Source organism: Geotrypetes seraphini, chromosome 1 (genome assembly GCF_902459505.1).
Source record: "Geotrypetes seraphini chromosome 1, aGeoSer1.1, whole genome shotgun sequence".
In the NCBI taxonomy this organism is placed as follows: domain Eukaryota; kingdom Metazoa; phylum Chordata; class Amphibia; order Gymnophiona; family Dermophiidae; genus Geotrypetes; species Geotrypetes seraphini.
The window spans coordinates 111,057,466-111,081,642 of record NC_047084.1 but is presented as its reverse complement, the minus strand read 5'-3'; the positions used below and the strand labels follow the sequence as shown (position 1 = coordinate 111,081,642).

General features: G+C 45.3%; 1 protein-coding gene across 1 annotated transcript in view; it reads right to left on the bottom strand.

Moving 5' to 3' along the window:
• CNTFR (ciliary neurotrophic factor receptor) overlaps window positions 1-24,177 on the bottom strand; it is a 1,036,238-nt gene that overhangs the window by 74,392 nt on the left and 937,669 nt on the right. The window contains exon 7 of the mRNA XM_033935683.1: window positions 7,818-7,981. Coding sequence (XP_033791574.1) covers window positions 7,818-7,981 — 164 coding nt within the window. The remainder of the gene's footprint in view (window positions 1-7,817; window positions 7,982-24,177) is intronic.

The following is a 24,177-nucleotide window of genomic DNA, read 5'->3' as shown; positions in this document are numbered from 1 at the left end:
AACAGAGTGGTACCTATGGCAGCTTTTGGCGTCCCCCAATGTCTGTGCTTCCCTGCTGGGTTACCATGCTTACCTTGTCGCAACCATCTTAGTGAAATCTGGATCTATGAAAGAAGAGCTCTGTACCCTACTTCTGCTCAAATGGTATCAGATGTTGCATCTTTTACGTATGGGCCCTTCCTAACCCAGCTTTTCTGGTATTAGGGGTTATATTGTGTTATGTCAGTATTTGTATTCTGCCTATGTTTCAAGGTTTTTTTAAAAATTTGATAAGATCGCTTAACAGGATTTCTAAGATTTGGGGGTTAAAAAAATTACATCAATTTTAAAATACGGATCACAAAACTAAACAGAGACATTTGGCTAACGGGAAACAGAAGGTATGAGGGAGTGAAATACAATTGTAAAAGTAAACGAGGACATTTACGGTAAGGACGAGAGGACCGGGGCAAAAAAGATAACGGGCAGAGTCTAGAACTGAAGGTCGTCACAGCATGAATGCTTCTTTAAGCAGATGACTTTTAAGTAGACCTTTAAAATGTTTGAGATTTTTTTTCATTTCTCAAACTGGTGGGTAACGAAGTCCAATACTGAGGAGCGACAACAGAAGATGTCCTTAATAATTCTAGGGCGGATTCCACAGAGCAAGAGCTGAATCAAGTTATTCACGAAGTACAAACATATGGAATAAATGAGTTTTTAACGTCTGCCAAAATCAAAAATACTGATCGCATGATCTTATAGGTCATTGGAAGGTCATACCAAGATTCTACCCAATGAAATGGAATAAAAAATCAAGTTGCTTGATTAGTTTTAGAGTTTTAATCAGAGGGAATTTCAGAAAGAATAGGTTCTTAGTATTATATCTGGATACAGGGCTCTGCAATAGAACTACAATATCGGATAGATAAGAAAGTGCCTCTCCCACCAAGAATTTGAGGACCATAGCACTTGGTGAATACTATTCATGAGTTTGGGTCTTTCTCTGTTTGCAAATCAACTTTGACGAATCAAAAGCATTAGCAGTCTCGCCTGGTTGTGTTGCTAAAAAAAGACCCCCGCTTTCCTTTGAAATGGTCAGAAGGGACATTAAAGTGTTTGAGAATACACTTGAAGTCTGACCTCTCCATTGTGCGTAAAAGGAATGTGATGGATAGATTGTCAGGATGCTGCATTGACTTGCTCAGCGTTCTTCAGGAGGGGAGAGCCACATTACCATACCAGCTTGAAGGCATTCTTTGTGAATGGCCTGGGTTGGTGGAGGAGAATCTTAGGGGTGGGCCCTTCTCCTTTCTTGGAGTTTGTGGGTAACCCAAAATTTCCAACAGGCACTACGCCTATATAAGAGGGAAAACTCAAGGTTGCAAGATAAGTAGGGCAATTTGTGGATCCTACTCAGGGAACTCTCCCCCCTTTTAGAGTCTGAACTGCTCGGGATATGTTCTTGTATCTCCAAACGAGGAGTTATTGTGGGAGCTTACGCACAGGTGGGGAGGGGAGCTCCCCTGTCTTCTCCCAGGTGGATCATATGTCTATGCTCACCATGCCCCCTTGTAATAAACTTGCACCATGGCTCAGAATGGGTAGGGACAAAGCGCTCAACACACACCTCCATTTGGCAATTGAGTGCGAGAAGATACTGTCTGAGAAAGTAATCAAGAAAGACGTGTCTTCTAGTTTTCATATGATGGCTAGAACCACCCAAATGTCGGGCTGCAGGAGATTCAACTAAAATTGTTGCATAAGGCTTATGTTACCTGGTATAGGGGGAGGGGGGGAAATAGGGTTTGGCAAGGTGGCTTATGCTCCGGATGTAAAATGCGGAGCCCTACAAGATTTATAGAAAGGTGTCACACAAAAGATAGAAAGTGTTTTGAGCAAAGCTTTTTGTTGCTGGCCTTTGGTTTGGCAAAGAAAGTTATTATAAGAACATAAGATAGCCTTATCGGGTCAGACCAATGGTCCATCAAGTCCAGTAGTCTGTTCTCACAGTGGCCAACCCAGGTCACTAGTACCTGGCTAAAACCCAAAGAGTAGCAACATTCCATGCTACCGATCCAGGGCAAGCAGTGGCTTCCCCATGTCTTTCTCAATAACAGACTATGGACTTTTCCTCCAGGAACTTGTCAAAACCTTTCTTAAAACCATCTACGCTATCTGCTCTTACCACATTCTGCAGCATTGGGAGGGGGGATGTAGCACCCTCGTTATCACATTGGCTAGCTCTTAAGTCTCAGATAGCAGGCAGATAGCAAAAGGATGGAAGGAATGGGAAAAGTGCGCCACAAATCTACTTGGAGTTTTGGCAGCATTTCTGATCTTGTAGAATTTGAATGTTTGTGAATAGCTTTGCATGGATAATGTGTGGGGGGGGGGGAGGAAAAGATAGGGAACAGGATGTTTAGATTTCATGTTTGAAACTTTTTACCATATTGGTCTTCTGTGTTATTTAATATATAATAAGCAACACTTCTACTCATGTCTAAACAAAAAGATATACAGTGTTCCCCCGCAAATTCGCGGTTCACAAATTGCAGACTTGCTCATTCGCGGTCTGCTCCGACCACCTCGGGCTACACCAATCAGGAGCTAGGTGTCCAAGCAGCTCCTGATTGGCGTAGCCCGACTTTACTACAGGAAGAGGTGGTCGGAGCAGACCGCGAGTGATTTTCTTCACCCGCCAGCGCTCCAGCTGCCCTCGCCTGCCTCCCCTGCCTCTTGACAGGAAAAAAACGCGTTTGCAGTTTTTCCGAAATTCGCGGGGGTTCCTGGAACGGAACCCCTGCGAATTTGGGGGGAGTATGGAGAGTAATTCAAATATACCCTGTTTTCACTAATTAAACAAACCATTATTTAAAAAAAACTCTAGCCTATAAGAGAACTGAAATTCGAGAACCCCGCCTCCACCCTACAGAGATTGGGCGGCAGACTTAGGGGTCCTTTTATCAAGGTGCGCTAACCGATTTAGAGCGCTCGAAATGCTACGGTGACCATAGGATATAATGGATGCCTTAGCATTTAGTGCACGTTTAGTGAGGCATCCTTAGTGAGGCAAGAACACCTCATCGGCATAAAAAAACTCCAAATTTCTAAATCGCTGCAACAGCTCTGTGCAATGCAAATAAACATATCATAACAGCTAAGAGAATCTGTGCAGGATCCGTTCATACACCGACGATGGCCAGCGTTGCACTTCTGCAGCTACTTCAGAGTGCGGAAACCATGCATTTTCCTATAACTTCTAAGGATGTTATCACATGCGTGGGAGGACTAATGTCAAAACTCTTTGCCTAGTTTAAAAAGAACAAGTAGCCATGCTCTGAAGCGAACGCCACTAGGCTGTGTTTCTTTGTGCAAAGAGCATGGCGACTTGTTCTTTTTAAACTAGGCAAAGATTTTTGACATTAGTCCTCACACGGATGTGATGGGACCCTTATTTGCTATAGGAAAATACATGGGGCTAGATTCACAAACCCCCGATTCCATGTCCGATCCGTGCCCGATTACATGCAGGCTGACGAATTCACTAAAGGCCTGTATGCAAATGGGGATGATCGTTGACACGCCCCCCCCCCCCCCCCCGGCACGGATCACTAGAGAGTGATCCTTGAGCATGCGCAGACCAGCTTCCTTGCCTGTAGATGGTCTGTGCATGAGCTCAGTAGGAAACTTTTTTATTTATTTTTTTTTTTGCAAGCCCGTGGTTTTAACCTGCTTTAAGCCCGTGGGTTAAAACCACAGGCTTGCACTGTGGGCAAGGGTGGGAGAGTTGGGGCTGTAGGAGATCGAGGCAGACGGGAGAGTCGGGGCGGCAGGAGATCGGGGCTGAAAGCAGGAGTTCGGGGCAGAGAGCAGGGCAGCAGAAGGCAGGGCAGTCAGAAAGGACCTGAACGACTGATCCTCAGCAGTTGCTTGTTTGTGATTAGCCAGCCCAGTCGGTGTTGCAGGATTTTTGTTTGTGAATCGCTGCCTGCCCTCATTTGAATGCTGTTCCCCCTCATTTGCATTCGTGGCTCGGAGGATGATTGGTACACAGGTTAGTGAATTGGGTAAGAGGGGAATTGGGTAGCAAAGGGCTCGCAAACCGATCGGTACACGATCGGTTTGCTTAGTGAATCTAGCCATGGTTTCCACACCCTGAAGTAGCCACGGAGGTGAAACGCTGGCCATTGCAAGTGCCTGGGCCAGTGGCGGATTAAGGGCTAGTTTCACAAAGCAAACCGATCGTGTACGATCGGTTTGTGACTCCTTTACTATCAAATTTCCCTCCGGCCTGATTCACTTACCTCTCCTGCGATCCGCTTCAAATCCATGCATGCAAATGAGGTGAAACGCATGCAAAGTAGGCTGGGACGCGATTCACAACACCTAATTCTGATCCGACTGGGCTGGCCGATCACCTGAAGAAGCGACTGCTGGGGAAAACATCTTTCCGACTGGAAGCCCTGCTCTCTGCCCTGCAATCTCTCCTGCCTGCTCACCCCGAATGCCACCCTGCTCTGCCCTGCTTCTCATCTCCTGCTGCTCACCCTCATGCCGCCCTGCTCTACCTCGATCTTCCCCAAATCTTTCCTGCCACATCGCCGTTCTCCTGCCCTTCCCCGCCCAGCGAGCCCGTGGTTTTAACCCGCGGGTTTAAAGAGGGTTAAAACCACGGGTTCGCAGGACTAAAAACCAAGAAGTACTTTTTCACCAACGGTGGTTGATGCTTTGAATGTCCTTCTAGGGGAAATAGTGGAGACAAAAATCATGAAAGAACTCAAAATTGTGTGTGATCAACACAGAGGATTCCCACATAGAAAGAGTTTTAAGTTAAAAAAAAAAAAATGTCATGTCTCAGACGGGCATGCGCAGACCATCTACAGATGGTCTACGCATGCGCGGGGATCGCTATAGAGCGATCGGTACAGGCAGATGGGGGCGTTCCTCCGATCGCACTCATCTGCATATTTTTCATTCCTGAATTCATTGGACCTGCCCAGGATTGGGCCCGATCGGGCAGGTTAGTGAATCCCAGCCTAAGTGACTTGCCCAGGATAAGCAGGGGGCTTGAACCCACAACCTTAGGGTGCTAAGGCCTGCAGCTCTAACCACTGCACTACCCTCTCCTCTAAATTTCTATGGGCTTTATTCCAATTCCCCAAGAACTCTATCTTGGGGAAAGAGTCTGAAAGCATAGTTTGGTCCTTGGCTTTCCAAAATATATCAGAATTTATCTTTCCACGGAAACTATGAGTGACCATGGCCTCAGGTTTAATTCTTACAGACTCCTTCCAGGTCAGAGTAAAACCTAAGAAATAATGGTCTGACTAGGGAACTTGGCAGATGCTATTAAGATAGAGATTATTACATTGGTTAGAGGATAGCACATAGCAGCTAAATCTAATTGGTGGCCTTTCTCGTGTGCGGAGAAGGTAAACAGCGAATGGAAACCCATTGCTTCGAGTAAGTGATAAAATCTACTAATTTGAACACCTGTAGTCCTTTCTAAATGTAGATTGATTTCACCAACTACAGAAGTAAAACCGTAATTCACCACCTATCTAGATAAAAGCTCCTAAAACCCATCTTCTACCTCAGGCCATTTACCAGGAGGGATAGGGCGCAATAGACAGTAAGCCGAACCCACAAAGAGTTATCACTGATTTCATGTATTGAAAGTTCCTGAGCTGGAGTGCAGGTAGATTCCATAAAACAAACTTTAAATAAAGATTTGCAAAGCTAGGGTTACCATATTTTCTTCCGCAAAGCCTCGGACGCATGAGCCCGCCCTGTTCAGCCCCAACCCCGCCCCCGCACAGCCTTCTCTCTTCCCTGACGAGTTCCAGCTGCGTCTGGAGGGCCTGGAGCGTGCACGTTTGTGTGCGACGTCATCCGCGAATGCTCGGAGGCCCTCCAGATGCGGCCAGAGCTCAGCGGGGCTTTCCAAAACCTGGACAAACTGCCGGGTTTTGGAAAGTCCACAGTCCTCTAAGTACTAAAAGAGTAGATAATGAGCGAATGTGGTAAAATATCTAATCTAATCTAATCTAATCCTTAGGTTTGTATACCGCATCATCTCCACGTTCGTAGCGCTCGACGCGGTTTACAGTAGGAGAAATAGGAAGGAACTACAACAGAGGGTTAGGGGTAGAAGTGTGAAGAAAATTTAGAGGACTTGGGATGCCAAGATATAAGAGTTTCCTTGATTCCTAAGTTGGAGGGAGACTTACATTTTTTGAGAAAAGCCAGGTTTTCAGATGTTTGCGGAAAACTTGGAGAGAGCTCAAGTTCCGAAGAGGGGAGGTAAGGTTGTTCCAGAGCTCAGTGATTTTGAAGTGGAGGGAGGTCCCTAGCTTTCCTGTGTGGGAAATGCCTTTTAGCGAGGGGAAGGATAGTTTTAATTTGTGGAAGGATCTGGTGGTATTAGGGTTTGAGGAATTCCAATAAAGAGGGATAAAGGGAGGGATATAGGATTTTGAAAGTTAAACAGGCGCATTTATAGTGGACCCTGGCGATTATCGGAAGCCAGTGGAGCTTGGCCAGGAGCGGGGAGACATGGTCAAATATGTTTCTTTATTGAAAACTTTATATACCGCGTAACAGCCTAAAAAGGATCCAAGCGGTTTACAATATGTAGTTCACATTCAATAAGAAAATAACTCCATTTAAAAATAGAAAAGGAAAGAATGAAAGCTATAGGGTTTGGTTTTTTTTGTTTTTAAATTCATAAAATTCTGTAACAAAGAAGGAATCAAGATTGATGATAATAAGAGAGCAGAGTATATACATACCTACCCTGCTTCCCCGAAAATAAGACCAATCCCGAAAATAAGTCCTAGCATGATTTTTTAAAGATGCTCCTAATGCCCTACCCCCAAAATAAGCCCTAGTTAAGATCGACCCCCCCCAAATCCCCCCTCCCCGAATATCCCTGACACTCCATGACTCCATCCCTCGTACTAGTGCTGCCTGATTTGCTGAAAAAAAAAATCAAACTCGTCAAGTCAGCAACCCCCACCCCTGCTGCTTTAGGAAGCCTCGGAGCGGAGGTATGTCTGTCTCGCGGTGGGAAGGTCGCTGGGGTTCTGCTGCACAGGGGGATGGGAGGAAGGGATAGAAAGATGCTGCACGTGGGAATGGGTGAGAGGGAGGAAAGATACTGCACATGGGGGGGGGAGGAAGGAAAGACGAAGAACTGGGGTGGAGGAGAGGAAGGGAAAGATGAAAAAAAAAAAAAAGACATCCCCCGAAAATAAGCCCTAATGCGTTTTTTGGACCCCAAACTAATATAAGACACTGTCTTATTTTCGGGGAATCACGGTATCTGCAAATCTTTGGAAATAGAAACCGTAAAACAATTAATGCCTGTTGGTTTCCTGATTGCTCAATAAAAATATATTTGACCATAAGAAATAAACATACAAAATACTGAAACTTAAGGACGTCTAAAACAAAAGTGCATAAAATGAAAATTGCTCTGGATCTCTGTTTTATTATAATGACCACAAAAAAAGTCCCCAAAACAACACAGGGAGCGACATAAAATGAAAACATTTTGGCTGCCCATTCCTGGTTCTCCCCAGCCACGAATGGAAGGCACATCCCGCTGGGGAAGACGATGCCACCAGTCGGATCACAACGCTGGCTTTTAACTCTCTTTTTTTTTTTCGGCCATTTCGTAAACGAGGCCTCGCGATCGCCCATTCGCCAAACTGCCCCACGTGAAACTGACAAAACGCAAGCTTTTCAAGCATTTTATAAAACCGTACCCTGGTTTACGTCACACTTGCAATGAAGCAGATGTTATGCGCTAGATTCTAAGAACACCAACTCACGTGTTGCCATTGGTCAAGGATGAGGGGGCGGTACCTCAGGAAGAACTTGAGCGGGAAGCTCTCTGGTTCCGGCCACAGGGAAGGGTTCTGCCACGTGACCTCCAGCCTGCAGGGGTGGCTGGGGACAGGCCTCGCCACCACGTTCTCCGGAGGGTCTGGTTTCACTGTGAAAATGAAGCAATCCGTTCATTAGCAAGAGATGCCTAGAGCAGTGTTTTTCAACCTTTTTACACCCATGGACCGGCAGAAATAAAAGAATTATTCTGTGGACCGGCATCGGTCCATGGACCGACAGTTGAAGAACACGGGGCTAAGTCGTGGGCCAGAACCCGCCCATCTCTACCCAAGCTCCACCCCAGACCCCTCCCCCATAATAGTACTAATTGCACCTTGCACGTCCCGTGCCTCATCTGGAAGCCTTCCCTCCGACGTTGCAACGTCAGAGAGAAGGCTTCCGGTTCAGGCGCAGGACACCCGTAGGAGCCGCTGCCCGTGGCTTTGTGCACTGAATCAGTGAGGAAGAGGGAGCTGGCTCGAAGATAACGCCGCATCGATCGCACCGTGGACCGGCGGTTGAAGAACACGGGGCTCAGTCGTGGGCCAGACCCCGCCCATCTCTACCCAATCTCCACCCCCAGACCCCGCCTCCATAATAGTACTAATTGCACCTTGCACGTCCCGTGCCTCATCTGGAAGCCTTCCCTCTGAAGTTGCAACGTCAGAGAGAAGGTTTCCAGATCAGGCGCAGGACGCCCGTAGGAACCACTGCCCGTGGCTTTGTGCACTGAATCAGTGAGGAAGAGGGAGCTGGCTCGAAGATAACGCCGCATCGATCGCACCGTGGACCGGCGGTTGAAGAACACTGTTTTGGGTCTGATGCACTTGCTGGCCCTGTGGACCGGCAGGAAATTTATGTGGACCGGCACTGGTCCATGGACCGGTGGTTGAAGAACAATGGCCTAGAGGATTCACTTTGGAGAGGGAGCCATCCATACAGAAGAAGTGGATTATGGCTAAAGGCCTTGGCGAGCCTGTTTCTGGGCTCACCGCAGCAAGGAAAATCACAGAAACTAGTAAGATTTTAAGTGGATGAAGTACAGTTAGCTGGACTCCTAAAAATAAAAAGGGATAATGAGGTTCTATTTTTAAAACAAGTAAGTAAATCCGAGCCTTTGAGATCGCATTCTAGGCCAGTGGTCTCAAACTCAAAGCCTTTGCAGGGCTATGTTTTGGATTTGTAGGTACTTGGAGGGCCGCAGAAAAAATAGTTTAGGGGTCCTTTAAGCGCTAAATCGGCTAACGCACCTTTTTTTAAAAAAATTATTTATTCAGTTTTAACTCTTGCAACAAGTGTACAATATTCAATCAGATAATTCGTACAAATCACTTGACATTCTAACAATTATTGTCAAATGCATATAAAAAAGACCCCTCCCCCACCCATCCCATTCATCAGGAATAAACCCATTAAATCACATAACATACCTCCCCATCCCCACATTAAATATAGTCCTATGTAATAAAAAGGTGTCTAATCATTAGAATATGCAATCAATGGCCCCCAAATCTTTTTGAAACTATTATAATTTCCTTGCTGTATAGCAAGCACTCTCTCCATTTTATAAATACGACAAACTGAATTCCACCAAAAGGTATAATTAAGTTTAGTATAGTCCTTCCAATTTCCAGTAATATGTTGAATGGCAATCCCCGTCAGTATTAGCAAAAGTTTATTGCTATTTGCTGAAATTTGACTCTTGAATCTCATAGACGTTCCAAATAAAATAGTATCATAGGATAGGGCAACATGATTTTCTAACATTGAATTAATTTGGGACCAAATTAACTTCCAAAAGGCATTGACAAAGGGACAGAAACAAAGTAAATGATCTAGAGCAGTGATTCCCAACCCTGTCCTGGAGGAACACCAGGCCAATCGGGTTTTCAGGCTAGCCCTAATGAATATGCATGAGAGAGATTTGCATATGATGGAAGTGATAGGCATGCAAATTTGCTTCATGCATATTCATTAGGGCTAGCCTGAAAACCCGATTGGCCTGGTGTTCCTCCAGGACAGGGTTGGGAACCACTGATCTAGAGTCCCAGCATCTAAATTACAATGCCAGCATCTATTAGAAAAAGGACCCTTAACCATTTTTTCTGCGGCCTTCCAAATAACAAGAAATCCAAAATGTGGATTATCAGAGAAGCAATTAAGGGAAAGATTTATCAACTATATTATAGTTGATAAATATTTCCTTAATTGCTTCTGATCATTTCAGCTATGCACAGCTGAAAGCAGTGCAACATGCGGAAAGTGAAAAAGTATCAACGGCTCTCACCTCCTCCAGCACCGGACACACGCACAAGCTGCGCTGCCTCCAACCATTGCTCCAAGCTGCATGTTCTGGAACGTTGCCCCCCTCGCCGCTGTAACCTCACGCAAGCGCTTTCCTGCGCCTGCACGCGATCGGAGTCTACCTCACAATCGCGTAAAGACGCAGGAAAGCGCTTATGCGAGGTTACAGCGACCGCCGGACGTGACTGCCGGACACTTGTGGAGCGGACAATCGTGTACAGACCTAGGGCCTCAAAATAGTACCTGGCGGGCTGCGGGTTTGAGACTGCTGTTCTATACTTAGGAGTGAGCTCAATTCCTGGCATCTATAGTGGTGATTATAGGGACCAGACTAGGGTTTTGGACACACCTAGTCGGTCAAGTTTCCAGGATACCCACAATGAATATGCACGAGATAAATTTGCATGCATTTCCTCCATTCTATGAAAATTTATCTCGTGCATATTCATTATGACCCGGATTCTCTATAGGGTGCCGACATCAACAGCCGCCTAAAAAGCGTGTCAGTCACGTGGCAGCGCCCTATAGAGAATCGCGCCTCCGTGAAAGATACGTGTCAGAAATGTAAGCCAGGATTTTTCGGGCCTATATTTCTGGTGTTCTGGTGGCGCTTTACGTCTACATGATTGAGTTTCAATCAGCTTGCAGGATTTTACCCTTACTTTTCAGTATTGTCGCGATAGTCATCGCCGCTTTACCACTTTCTCGTGGTCTAATACATTTTTTGTCTCGCTTCCAAATCAGTGCTATTTCTTGGCTTCTTGCTGCTACTAGCAGTACACCAGGGTGCGTTTGGAAGCCAAGATTAAGTTCACAGGCCCAGATTCTATAAACGGTGCCTAAAGGCAGACGCCTAAATAAATAGGCACCCAAAGTTAAGCACGCAATTAGTAAATTGGCTTCAATTATGAACTCATAATTGAAAAAAAAAAATAAAAATGAATTAGGAAATAGACACCTGGAGGGGCATAATCAAAAGAAACGTCTAAGTCCGTTTTGGGCCTAAGTCGCAAGTCGTCCAAAGTCGGACATGGGAAAAGGTCCATTTTTGAAAAATACATCCAACATTTTTTTTTTTTTTTAATTTTTTAAAATCACCCAACCGGACGTCCAGCTGTCTGATCGTCCAGACCGCTAAGTTGTCCATCTTTAGACCCCATTTTCATCCAAAAATTCGTCCAAGTCAAAAATGCCTAGAAAAAGACCTTTTGGACATGGGTGGGGTCAGCAAAGTGATGGACTGGACACCCACACATTGCACCAGAGTAGTGGGGTATCTTACAGGGCACTGCTGTGAACGTCACAAAAAGGATGGCACCTAAACATCTCACTACAACTCCCTTATAGGTCATGGTGAGACCCTCAAAACACCCCCAGAATCTACTAGATCCACTTATCTACCACCCCAATAGCCCTTATGGCTGCAGGTGCCACTTATATGGCAGTACAAAAGGGTTTGGGGGGGGGGTTTGGGGGGTGCACATGTTTCATCAAGAATGCAGTGATTAGAGTGGCTTATGGGCCTGGGTCCTCCTTTCCATGGTTCACTAACCCACCCCAAGACCACTTATGCCACCTCTGTGCAGCTCTACTAGGCTTTCCTATGGCAGGCTGCCAGATGCTGATGTTCTGGAGGCAGATATGTAAAGTTGTTGTTATGATTTTTATGGGGGTGGGGGTGAGGGGCTAGTGATCACTAGGGCAGTGTGTGGGGGTCTGTACTATGTGTCTGCAGTGCTTATCCGGTCACTTTGGATATCTTCTTGTGACTTAGACCTGGTTTTAGATGGCCTAAGTCCAAATGTCCAAATTCCGTCTAGGCAGTATTCTAAAACTTTCGGTTATACATGCAGTACGATTAAGTGTAGGACGGCCCATGGCCCGCCCAAATCCCGCCCTTGACACTCCTCCTGACACGCCCCTTTTAGCTCTGGGCTTACAGCAGCACTGTGAAGGCCTAAGTCGTTTTTAGATACGTCTATAACCAGGTTCGATTATCGGCACTTGGACGACTTGTCTCACTGATCGTCTAAGTGCCGATTTAGATTTATTTAAGAACATAAGAACATAAGAAACGCCTTCACCGGATCAGACCGAGGTCCATCTAGTCCGGCGATCCGCACACGCGGAGGCCCATTTAGGTGCTCCTTTTTGGAGACCCGGAATTCCCGTATCCCTCAATATGATTTGCAAGAAGGTGTGCATCCAACTTGCGTTTGAAACCCAGCACAGTATTTTCTGCCACTACCTCCTCCGGGAGAGCATTCCAAGCGCCCACCACTCTTTGTGTAAAACAGAACTTCCTGACATTTGTCCTGAACCTGCTGCTATTCAGTTTTAGGCTATGACCTCTTGTCCGCGTCACATCTGAAAATGTCAGTAATGCTGCTTCCTGGTCAATTTGATCAAATCCCTTTAATATTTTAAAAGTCTCGATCAGATCCCCACGCAGTCTTCTCTTTTCGAGGGTGAACAGTCCCAGTTTTCCGAGGCGTTCCATGTAGCTTAAATTCTCCATGCCTTTGACTAATTCCGTTTTGATTATGAGCTCTCTAGCTTCTTAAGTGCAAGTCTAAGATAGACGCGTATCGCATGGCACCTAACACCAAAGTAGGTGTATTTAGGGGTGGAGAAAGACTCAGGTGCCACTAAGCACGACTCTCTAAAGGTCTTAGGTGCCTATCATTTGTTCATTGGGTTTGTTTTATATCCCATTCTCCCCAATGAGCTCTGAATGGGTTACAAAGTAATGCGTAGACAAATAGATTGTGAATTTACATGTGTACAGTAGTCTTAGGTCGTCTTGGTTTGACATACACAGAGGGAAATGAACAGGTATGAGTAAATTTCACATTCTTTAGAATTTAAGCTACACCATTCTGACCACTGGAATGTACTCAAATCAGAACTCATTGGGCAAGGGAAGGCAAGGGCCACCCGAATAACGGCTTTGCCAAAGTTTGAATAGGGTCTGGATAGCACGTCCAGCTTGCAATGTTTCACAAAGGAATGTAGCAACAACCCAGCAAATATCCTCCGGGAAGACCAAACAGGCCTCTGCCCAAGAAGTCACATGTGCCCAAGTCAAATGTGCTCTCTGAAGGTACCATGCAAAAAAAAAAAAAAGACCATGTTACTCCCGTCCTCCGTAAAGCACATTGGTTACCCATCACTCACCGTCTCACCTATAAAACACTCCTTCTTACCTTCAAAACAAAAAAAAACTCCAACCAACCAGTGTTCATTGACAACTTCCGATCCCACACTCATCTTCCAGGGCTCTCCGATGCAACAACCAAAACCTACTTTCCACTCCTTCGATCCGTGAACTTTTCCTTCTCTGTGGAATGCCCTTCCGTTAGATCTCCGACTAGAAAATTCTCTAGAAAATATTTCCCGATATGGCTCAAAAATCCCAGAGGCGGAGAAAGGAGTTCTTGGCATTACGGCCAAGAACCCTTGCCTTGGGTGGAATTTTTCTGTTAAAATTTCCTGTAAAATGTTTTACTAAGAGCTTCCTATTTTTGGAATCCGAACAGCTATTGGAGTTTATTGAATCAAGAGAAGGAGGAGCATCTTTAGCAAATAATGTATAACTTGCCCTACCGGCTGTAGGGAATGCAGAATATTGCCGCTTTCTTATGGTTGTATGATATTTTATTTGAATTTTTATTTGCTGTTGATTGTCTCAAAATATTGTGGACTAAGGGCCTCTTGCGCTAGCCGTTTTCTAGCGCGGGGAGCCGCACTGAATGGCCTGCGCGGCTCCCGACGCTCATAGAGTTCAAATGAGCGTCGGGAGCAGCGCAGGCCATTCAGCGCGGCTCTCTGCGCTAAAAACGGCTAGCGCAGTTTAATAGAAGAGGGGGTAACCATCCAATAAATGTGTTTTTCCTGTTTTTTAGGTGTTTCTGTTATGTTTAATTGATCTATTCAAGCTGCAATTATTCTGCTTGATTGTAATAAGAAAGTTATAAATAAAAAAATTTTTTTTAGCATGGAATCGTGTTAATGATCCCCGCTTCTGGGCATATATAGATTCAACATACAAGAATAGTTATATTTTGAAATGTATTATATGTTTTGTTTCTTTGCTGCTGATATGTAAGTTTGTACAAAAGGATATACGTACTTATCTTGCATTGTTCACTTAAAACTCAGATCTGTCTCTATCTTGCTTTATTTTCCTTTACGGACACTGGACACTAGACGATTACTCATAATGTTGATACTTTTTCCTTTTCTGTTGTATTTGCTTATTTAAAAATCAATAAAAATTATTAAAAAAAAAAAAAAAATTTTTTTTTAAAGAAAATTTTCTAGAAAAATTTAAAACTAAGTGCTCCTTTTACGAAGCCCCGTTAACGGTTTTAGCGCACACAGCTTTTTAGCACGCGCTACGTGGCTAGAACTAACGCCAGCTCGATGCTGGCGTTAACGTCTAGCTCAGCCGGCAGTTTAGCGTCTGTTAAACCGTTAAGGCGGCTTCGTCAAAGGAGTCCTAAATTTAAGACTTTTCTTTTCAAAGTCGCCTGTACTCTTTAACCTCTGCTTTCGCACATAAGTCACTTCTACTCCTTGAAGTCCCGTGGAGAATCAAAACGCTTCTCTTGAAGTGAGCCCTACCCCAATGTATTTCCATTCCCCATTTACCTCCCTTTATTTTTATTTGTTCTCGATGTATTCACAAAAACTTACCTTCCCCCTCTTTCCACTCGTTTCATGTACGTCGGTGTGAATTTGCCCACACAATTTTTCTTTTTTTCTAATGAAATTTCTTTTAATGTGACATTTTATTTTTAACCTCATTTTGTTGGACACCGTTTAGACATTTGTTTGACAAACAAAGAAACTTGAAACTCTTTTGCTCCTGCAAATGTGCATTGGATAAAGGTTGCCATTGAAACTCGTGATGCTACTTGAAAGGGTCCAGAGAAGGGCGATTAAGAGGGTTAAGGGGCTGGAGGAGTTGCCGTACAGCAGAAGATTAGAGAAACTGGGCCTTTTCTCCCTCGAACAGAGGAGACTGAGAGGGGACATGATCGAAACATTCAAGATACTGAAGGGAATAGACTTAGTAGATAAGGACAGGTTGTTCACCCTCTCCAAGGTAGGGAGAAGAGAAGGCACTCTCTAAAATTGAAAGGGAATAGATTCCGTACGAACGTAAGGAAGTTCTTCTTCACCCAGAGAGTGGTAGAAAACTGGAACGCTCTTCTGGAGTCTGTCATAGGGGAAAACACCCTCCAGGGATTCAAGACAAAGTAGATAAGGACAGGTTGTTCACCCTCTCCAAGGTAGGGAGAACGAAAGAGCACTCTCTAAAGTTAAAAGGGGGTAGAGTCTGTGCGAATGTAAGGAAGTTCTTCTTCACCCAGAGAGTGGTGGAAAACTGGAACACTCTTCCAGAGACTGTTATAGGGGAAAACACACTCCAGGAATTCAAGACAAAGTTAGACAAGTTCCTGCTGAATCAGAATGTACACAGGTAAGGCTAGTATCAGTTAAATCGACCTAAATGAATCCAGGAAAAATTCCATCTGAACTGACGGGAATAGACTTAGTAGTTAAAGACAGGTTGTTCACCCTCTCCAAGGTAGGGAGAACGAGAGGGCACTCTTTAAAGTTGAAAGGGGATAGATTCCTTATGAACTTAAGGAAGTTCTTCTTCACCCAGAGAGTAGTAGAAAACTGGAACGCTCTTCCGGAGTCTATCGTAGGGGAAAACACCCTCCAGGGATTCAAGACAAAGTTAGACAAGTTCCTGCTGAACCAGAACGTACGCAGGTAGGACTAGTCTCAGTTAGGACGCTGATCTTTGACCTAAGGGCCGCTGCGTGAGTGGACTGCTGGGCACAATGGACCACTGGTTTGACCCAACAGCGGCAATTCTTAGGTTCTTATGTTCTAAATGTGCATTGGATAAAGGTGGCCATTGAAGCCAGTAGCATAGTAAGGGGGGGGGGAGGGAGCGGTCTGCCCCAGCCCCCTCCTCCTCTCCATCTCTTACCACTCCTCCCCTCACCATGCACACGCCCCCCCTTCCCTTTTCCCGAACCTCCAGTTGTTCACCACCATGAGCAAGAACGTCAACGCGCTCCCCGCGACCGCGTCAGATGTCCTGCTGACATCACTCCCGGAAGTGACGTCAGAGGGAGCACCGCCGGGGTCGTGAGGAGCACCTTGAAGTTGTTGGTTCGATCTCAGCACATTACCTCATCTCTTTGGGTTCGTACATAAAAAAAACCTATCAGGAGATTAAGAATCATTCAAAATCCTAGTGTGCGTTTGATATTTGGGCTGAAAAAAAAAATCAGATCACGTTACCCCAGTGGAGGCCAGAATTCTATTCAAATGCGTATGTTTATGTTCTAAAACGTTGGTAGGACTTGCTCCTGTTTACCTCGTGAATCATTTTGCATTCTCTATAAAATTCTTGACTTAACGCGTATAATTTCTTTGTTTTCTTTTCCTACGTTAAAAGGATGTATTTTTTGAAAAGGTTTCTGGATAAAACTTTATCCTGTTCGGAGCAAAACCTTAAGTGGTTTATTTTTTAATTCACTGTCTTACCAAATGTTTAGGAAATCTGTGAAGTCCTATCTGTCCCACGACAACAAGAGGGCATCCGTTGAAAATCAGGGGCGGGAAACTACGAGGTGACACCAGGAAATTCTTTTTCACTGAAAGAGTGGTTGATCGCTGGAATAGTCTTCCACTACAGGTGATTGAGGCCAGCAGCGTGCCTGATTTTAAGGCCAAATGGGATCGGCACATGGGATCTCTTCACAGGGCAAAGGTAGGGGAGGGACATTAGGGTGGGCAGACTAGATGGGCCGTGGGCCCTTATCTGCCGTCTATTTCTATGTTTCTATGTATGATCAATTTGTTTAAGAAACTTCAGTCAGGCGAGTAATATAATTCTGTATGTATTTCATCTGCGTTTGGCAGATTCTCTTGATGTAAACAGCTCTGAACTGTTAAGGTATTGTGGGTTAGAAATAAAATGTTATTATTATTACTGTATTTCCCTGCATACATAGGCCGACCTTTTCTGCGGCCTATACATGGGTGCAGCCTATGCAGAGGGGCCCCTCTGCATAGGCTGCACCCATGTATAGGCCGCAGAAAAGGTCGGCCTATGTTTAAAAACCAGAAGATAAGCCGTCCCCTGGTATTAGCCGCGGCTTATATTCCGGTACCTTCCCTGCCTTTGTCAATCATTCCCCCCTCCCCCGGTACCTTTTCAGGAGCCCCCTGGACGGCGGAAGGCGAATCTCCGGCGGTGCAGGGCAACCGCGATCTCTTTGGCATCCGGCCTGCCTCCGCACTGCCCTCTGAATGGCCGACGTCAGCTCTTGCGGAACTCACGAGAACTGACATCAGTCACTCAGCAAGCGGTGCGGGCAGGCCGGGTGCCGAAGAGATCGCGGCTGCCCTGCACCGCCGGAGATTCGCCGTCTGCTATCTAGTGGGCTCCTGAAAAGGTACCAGGGGTGGGGGGGATGACTTAAAAGTTTTATATAGGCCACCCCATATAACTGTGCCGTGCCCCATATACGGGTTTGTAAAACCCATGTATAGGCCGTGGCCTATATATGGAGAAATACGGTATTATTGTTACTCATGGCTGTGAACAACTAGAGGTAGGGGGAAGGGATCGGGGGGAGGGAGGGGGCAGCAGGGGGGGATTGAGGAAGGAGCGGAAGATAGGGCACCTCCACCTCAGGTGCCTCTGACCCTCGCTTCGCCACTGATTGAAGCAATCTACAACAGAATCCCTGGACGCCACCTGGCTACGATGAGGACCGAAGAACGAAAGAAAGATGATCAGAGAGCGCCATAAAGCATTTGTCTCCTTCAAGTACCAAAGCAGGGATCCTAAGACATCCAATTTGTACAACCTTCTGGCTGATCCATGAAGGAAAGCAAAATGTAGGCCTTTGAAACCCTGGCCTAGATTACAGGCGTCTAAGTTTCAAGTTAGGTGCTGTTAAGCAGGATTCTGTAATAGACGCCTAAGTATGACTGGAATGATATAGGCGACTATCTTTAGATGCCTGTCTTTATAGGTGCCCAATTACAGAATCCGGCCCACCGTGCACAAGACGCTAGATCCGTGAGATACAAGATGACGCCGTGGATGTTAACGCGAATGGATGTTGTCCGGAATGACGTTCTACGTCATCAGAAAATAATATTAAATATTGAACTAGGCCAGTTACTGGGCAGACTTGCAGGTCTGTGTCTGTATATGGCCGTTTGGTGGAGGATGGGCAGGGGAGGGCTTCAATGGCTGGGAGGGTATAGATGGGCTGGAGTAAGTCTTAACAGAGATTTTGGCAGTTGGAACCCAAGCACAGTACCGGGTAAAGCTTTGGATTCTTGCCCAGAAATAGCTAAGAAGAAAAATTAAAAAAAAAAAAAAAATTAAAATCAGGTTGGGCTGACTGGATGGAACATTCGGGTCTTTATCTGCCGTCATCTACTATGTTACTATGTTACTATGTATTACAAGAAATAGCTAAGAAGAAAAAATAAAAAAATTTAAATTGAATCAGGTTGGGCAGACTGGATGGACCATTCGGGTCTTTATCTGCCGTCATCTACTATGTTACTATGTTACATACCTGTAATGTCAAACAGCTGAACCGGCTCTGAGCCATTTGTTATAATTTTCTAGCGCCGCTATACGTGGCTTTTGATATGCAGAATAATTAGAACTCTTGAAACAGAATGAGATGCTGCATTTTTAATACAAAGCATCCTTTTGATAATTAGCCCAAGGCCAAAATTAGAAAAGGATGCAATTGAGGGTTGTTGAGGGGTTTTTTTTCTCTCTTTTTACAAGAAGAATTCAAATACCATCTGTCAAGCTGTTTAACAGAGGCAAACAAAGTCCTTTATTCACCGTTAAATACAAAGCCCATTGATGAAAAAGGCGGGGCGAATGTGCCAGGTTGGTAACAACAAAGATGCTCTGCACCTACCCCCACGCTGGCGTATTTCAGAATGATACACTATAATCCTCTCGATGCCAGTTTTAAAAGAAGATTCTCTCAGAATGTACTGAGAAAGCTTTTTTTTTTTGGTCTTGGCTAGATTTTAAGCCCTCATGAGAGAGAATAGCGGTGGGTTGTGAAGGTGGAGAACCAGATTGAATTCCCCTCCTCAGCTCCCCTTGATCCTGGCCAACTCACTTAACTCTCCATAAGAACAGCCGCTGCTGGGTCAGACCAGTGGTCCATCGTGCCCAGCAGTCCGCTCACGCGGCGGCCCCCAGGTCAAAGACCAGTGCCCTAAATGAAACCAGCCCTACCAGCGTTTGTTCTGATTCAGCAGGAACTTGTCCAACTTTTGTCCTGAATTCCTGGAGGGTGTTTTCCCCTATGACAGACTCTGGATGAGCATTCCAGTTTTCCACCACTCTCTGGGTGAAGAAGAACTTCCTTACGTTTGTACGGAATCTATCCCCTTTCAACTGTAGAGAGCGCCCTCTCGTTCTCTCTGCCTTGGAGAGGGTGAACAACCTGTCTTTATCTACTAAGTCTATTCCCTTCAGTATCTTCAATGTTTTGATCATGTCCCCTCTCAGTCTCCTCTTTCCAAGGGAGAAGAGGCCCAGTTTCTCTAATCTCTCACTGTACGGCAACTGCTTCAGCCCCTTAACCATTTTAGTCGCTCTTCTCTGGTCCCTTTGAAGTAGTACTGTGTCCTTTTCCATGTACGGCGACCCTATTTTAGTCTAGCCTTACCTGCATATGTTCCGATTCAGCAGGAACTTGTCTAACTTTGTCTTAAATCCCTGAAGAGTGTTTTCCCCTATAACAGCCTCCGGAGAAGCGTTCCAGTTTTCCACCACTCTATGGGTGAAGAAGAACTTCCTTACGTTTGTACAGAATCTATCCCCTTTTAACTTTAGAAAGTGCCCTCTCATTCTCCCTACCTTGGAGAGGGTGAACAACCTGTCTTTATCTACTAAGTCTATTCCCTTCATTATCTTGAATGTTTCGATCATGTCCCCTCTCAGTCTCCTCTTTTCAAGGGAGAAGAGGCCCAGTTTCTCTGTTCTCTCATTGTATGGCAACTCCTCTAACCCCCATCGCCCCAAGTACAAATCTTCGATTGCGAGCTGTCACAGGGAAAGTCCCTGTGAGCACCAAGAAAGACCTAAAGGAGCCCAGATGCTGAAAAAAAGTGCAGCTCATGTCACGGGTGCTCAAGTGTTTTAATAGGTGGACTGCCGCATTTTGGACACATTGGAGGCAGGATAGGTTTTTGGCAGATAGGCCTACTAGTAATGTATTACAGTAGTCCATGCGAGACAACATAAAAGCGTAGAGTAACTGGGCAAATTCAGGTTCTGAGAAGTACGCACAGATGCTCCTCAGCTGGTGGAGGTAGTGAAAGGAGGTTGACGCTATTTGGGAGATGTGGTCTATGAGCAATTGACTTGAGTCCAGTAGTATTCCCAGGCTGCGGACACTATCTTTGGCTGTGAGGGTGTTTTTTCCCCAAGAAAGGCGGAGATGAGGATAGGTGCAGTTTTCTTTGTGAACCCAGAGGAGTTCTGTTTTTGATGCATTTAGCTGTAATTTCTTTATGGTCATCCAATCCTTTATTTCGGATACGTAAACAGCATTGTAGTTTTTTGATTTGCTCAGTTCGATTTTAGGCCCGGGGGAGCTAAAGTTGGATATCATCGGCGAATGAATGGATTTGGTGTTTTTCTGCAATGTCAATTACTGGTCTGACATAAATGTTGAAAAGTGGTGGAGACAGTAGAACACCATATGGCACTCCATAGTTGAGTGATTGTGGTTTGGATGTGGTCTGGCCTAGTAGTACTCTCTGCGATCTTTCGTTTAGGAAGGAGGAGAACCACCCTAGTCCAGCATCACAGATTCCAATGTGCTTCAGCCTGGACAAGAGAAGGAAATGCCTATTGTGTCAAAGGCGGTGTTTAGGTCCAAAAGAATCAGTAATACGTCGTTCCCTTTATCAAGAAATTTCCAGTAGTCATCTATGATGTCTAATATGACTGTTTCTGTGCTGTGATAGCTCCTAAAACCTGATTGGTAGGTAGAGAGGGAGTCATTTTTCTCTATGAAATCCCATAGTTGTACAAGAACTGCCTTTTCCAGGATTTGGGACATGAAGGGGAGCTTTGAGACAGGTCTGAAGTTACTTGGTTTGTCCAGATCTAAAGTAGGTTTTTTCAGAAGGGGTCCGACTACTGCTGATTTCCAACTCTGTGGAATTACACCCGTTAGTAAGGACTCATTTATTAAGGGTAGGATGGATTCTAGGAAGACTTCGTTGACTGATAGAAGAGTGGAGGAGGGGCATGGGTCCAGAATAGAGGTTGTGGGGTTTAGAGAATCTACTATAGCTTTTAAGTTGTCATAGGTTACTGGTTTGAAGTGATCAAGTGTTCCTAGGCCATGTGCATTTTCAGGCTGTACGGCGTCATTGTTGCTCAGTAGGGTCTTGGCTTCAGAGTCTACAGCTACACGTATGTTATAAATTTTTTCATGGAAGAAAATGGAGAGGGTCTCACTGACCAAGTTTGTTTGTAGGGACTGGTTATTCCCTTGTGGAGGTTGACAACAGGTTTTTCGTCAATGTGAAGATGGCCTTTGTTCGGGATCTTTGATAGTAGTTTGGAGAATAGGCTTTTTTCATCTTGCATACTACAGATTTATAGTCAAAAAGGAGCTTCTTCTAGGTGGATTTGTCCTCTGTGTTTTTCTTTTCTTTGCTCTTAAGGCTTCTATGAATTGAGAAAATGATCGTGTGTTAGGATTTGTTTACTTTTGCAAGAGTCTCGTAGAGTGATTTAATATCCGTGTGCCAAGCTGCAGCTTTTTCCTATAGGGAGCTGTTCATGGGAGACTATTTTTGTCATTAGGTTAGGGATGTTGAGGGAAAAGATTTCTAGGTGGACAGACTTGGGGGTCAAATATAGCTTTAGTCTGTGGTATTTCCTGTATTTTAGCTACTTTGGCCTTGGTGTGTAGGTCAAAAGAGATTACGTTGTGGTCTGTCCAGGGGACTGGTTTGCTGGTGGATGTGGCTAATTTGGAGTCAGTTAGAGGTCCATCTGAGATAAAGATTAGATCTAGCGTGTTTCTGGAACAGTGCGTGGGAGAGTTGACTAGTTGGAGAAATCCTAGGTCTTATAGTGACTTTATGAAGTCTTTTGGGGCGCCTGTAGAATCTGGGTAGTCTGCAAAGCTGAAGTCACCTAGGATGATGGTCTGTTTGTGGTTCATGGTTAGGTTGCTGATCATCGCTAGTAACTCATCAAGAGTAGACATAGGAGAGGTGGGGGCTCGGTCGATCAGTATGAAAACAAGGTTTATATTGTGACTTGTTGAGAAGATGAGGCATTCCAGGTCTTGAAGCGTCAGGGAGTTTATGAGACGTGGGTTCAATTTGGATTTGGTGATTGCAGCAATTCCTCCCTCCCTTTTGTTAAGGCGGGAGCATGCCAGTGTTTGATAGCCGGGTGGGCCTAGAACACTCAGAGTGGCCCCGTCATTATTCTTCAGCCATGTATCCGTTATCAAGAGGATATCCAATTTGTTGTCAGTGATGGTATCTGTTATGATGGGATCTTTTCCGTGGACAGATCTGGCGTTTACCATAGTTACTGAGACTATGTTTGTTGTGGGCACATGCGGGACAGAATAGGCAGAAAGCTTAACAAAGACTTTCAAAATGGCATACAAGGCATCAGCCATATAATCCATTCCCAAGATTATAAAATCCAAATCACGAAGCACCATAGTGTCAGAATCATAGCGCAGTTTGGAAAGGCATGCCCGAGCCAAGAAGAGGCCGACGCCACCTGAACACCAGAGCCTACCAAATCAAAACAGACGCTTAAGGACAAAATCCACACTGGGGAGGGAAGTGCGCTTGGTGACCTGCGCCACCGAGGAATCCACCTTCGTGGAAGCAAAGCGCTTGTTAAAGGCATCCACCAGGGAATAAAGCTACGCTACAGCATAAGCTCAGTGCAAGGGACCCTCAGGAGTCTCTTCGATGTCTGTAAGAATCCAAATGAGGTCAGGATGATCAGGAAAAGAGGTGCATTGTGACCTCCAGTTACTCATGAGGGCAGCTCAGACTGCAGCTTTAATGCCTGTAGAGATTCAGGGATCAAATCCACAATAAGTGCATGCTTGAAAAATCTGCACACAGTGGGATCCTCCCCCAAGTCAGGGGCTCCGCAATGATCCGGATCCTGGAGAACCGCCAGATCTGCCACAGCTGTGGCCCCTGTGGTGCCCCCCTGCGAAGGCGGAGGTATAAAAAGTGAATCTGGTGCAACTGCGGGCACTACCTGCTTACCTGCCAGCACCCCATAGGGGAGGCAAGAGAAAAGACCCTAGACCACAGTAGCAGGGGTCCTTGTGCCCGGCACAGAGGCTGGCAGAAGGAAGACAGGCAGAGATTTTTTTTTGTTTCCAATTATGCCTGAAAAAGCATATCAATAAAATCTGGGGAAAACCCATCCTCTGTGGCGGGAGCCAAACCCTGCGCTCCAGACGGGGACAGTTTGTTGGATTTACAAAGGTTTATCCTCTGAGACGCACTTGCATTTTGCCGTAACATCACCTGCCCATTTCCCATGGCCTCCCGATGCCATTTTCACTGAAGTCGGGACAGAAGGCACTAAAAGACCCTCCATGGAGGCCAAAGGCACTGAATCCGGACAAGCCTTTCACCCCTAGCAGGCTGCATTGCACGTGGAATACGGCCAGGGCGGGCCGGATTTAGATGAAAAGAGGACCTAGGCTATTCCACTTATGAGGCCCTTTCACCTCCCATTTTTAAGTTTATAAATTACATGAGAGATAATAAAATACATCATTACTGTGATATATATCAATATGTTAAATGAAACATGTTGTTATTGGTACTAACCATTATAAAAAATGTGACACGGATCTTGAGGCCCTAGGCTGAAGCCTTGTTAGCCTAGTTAGCCTA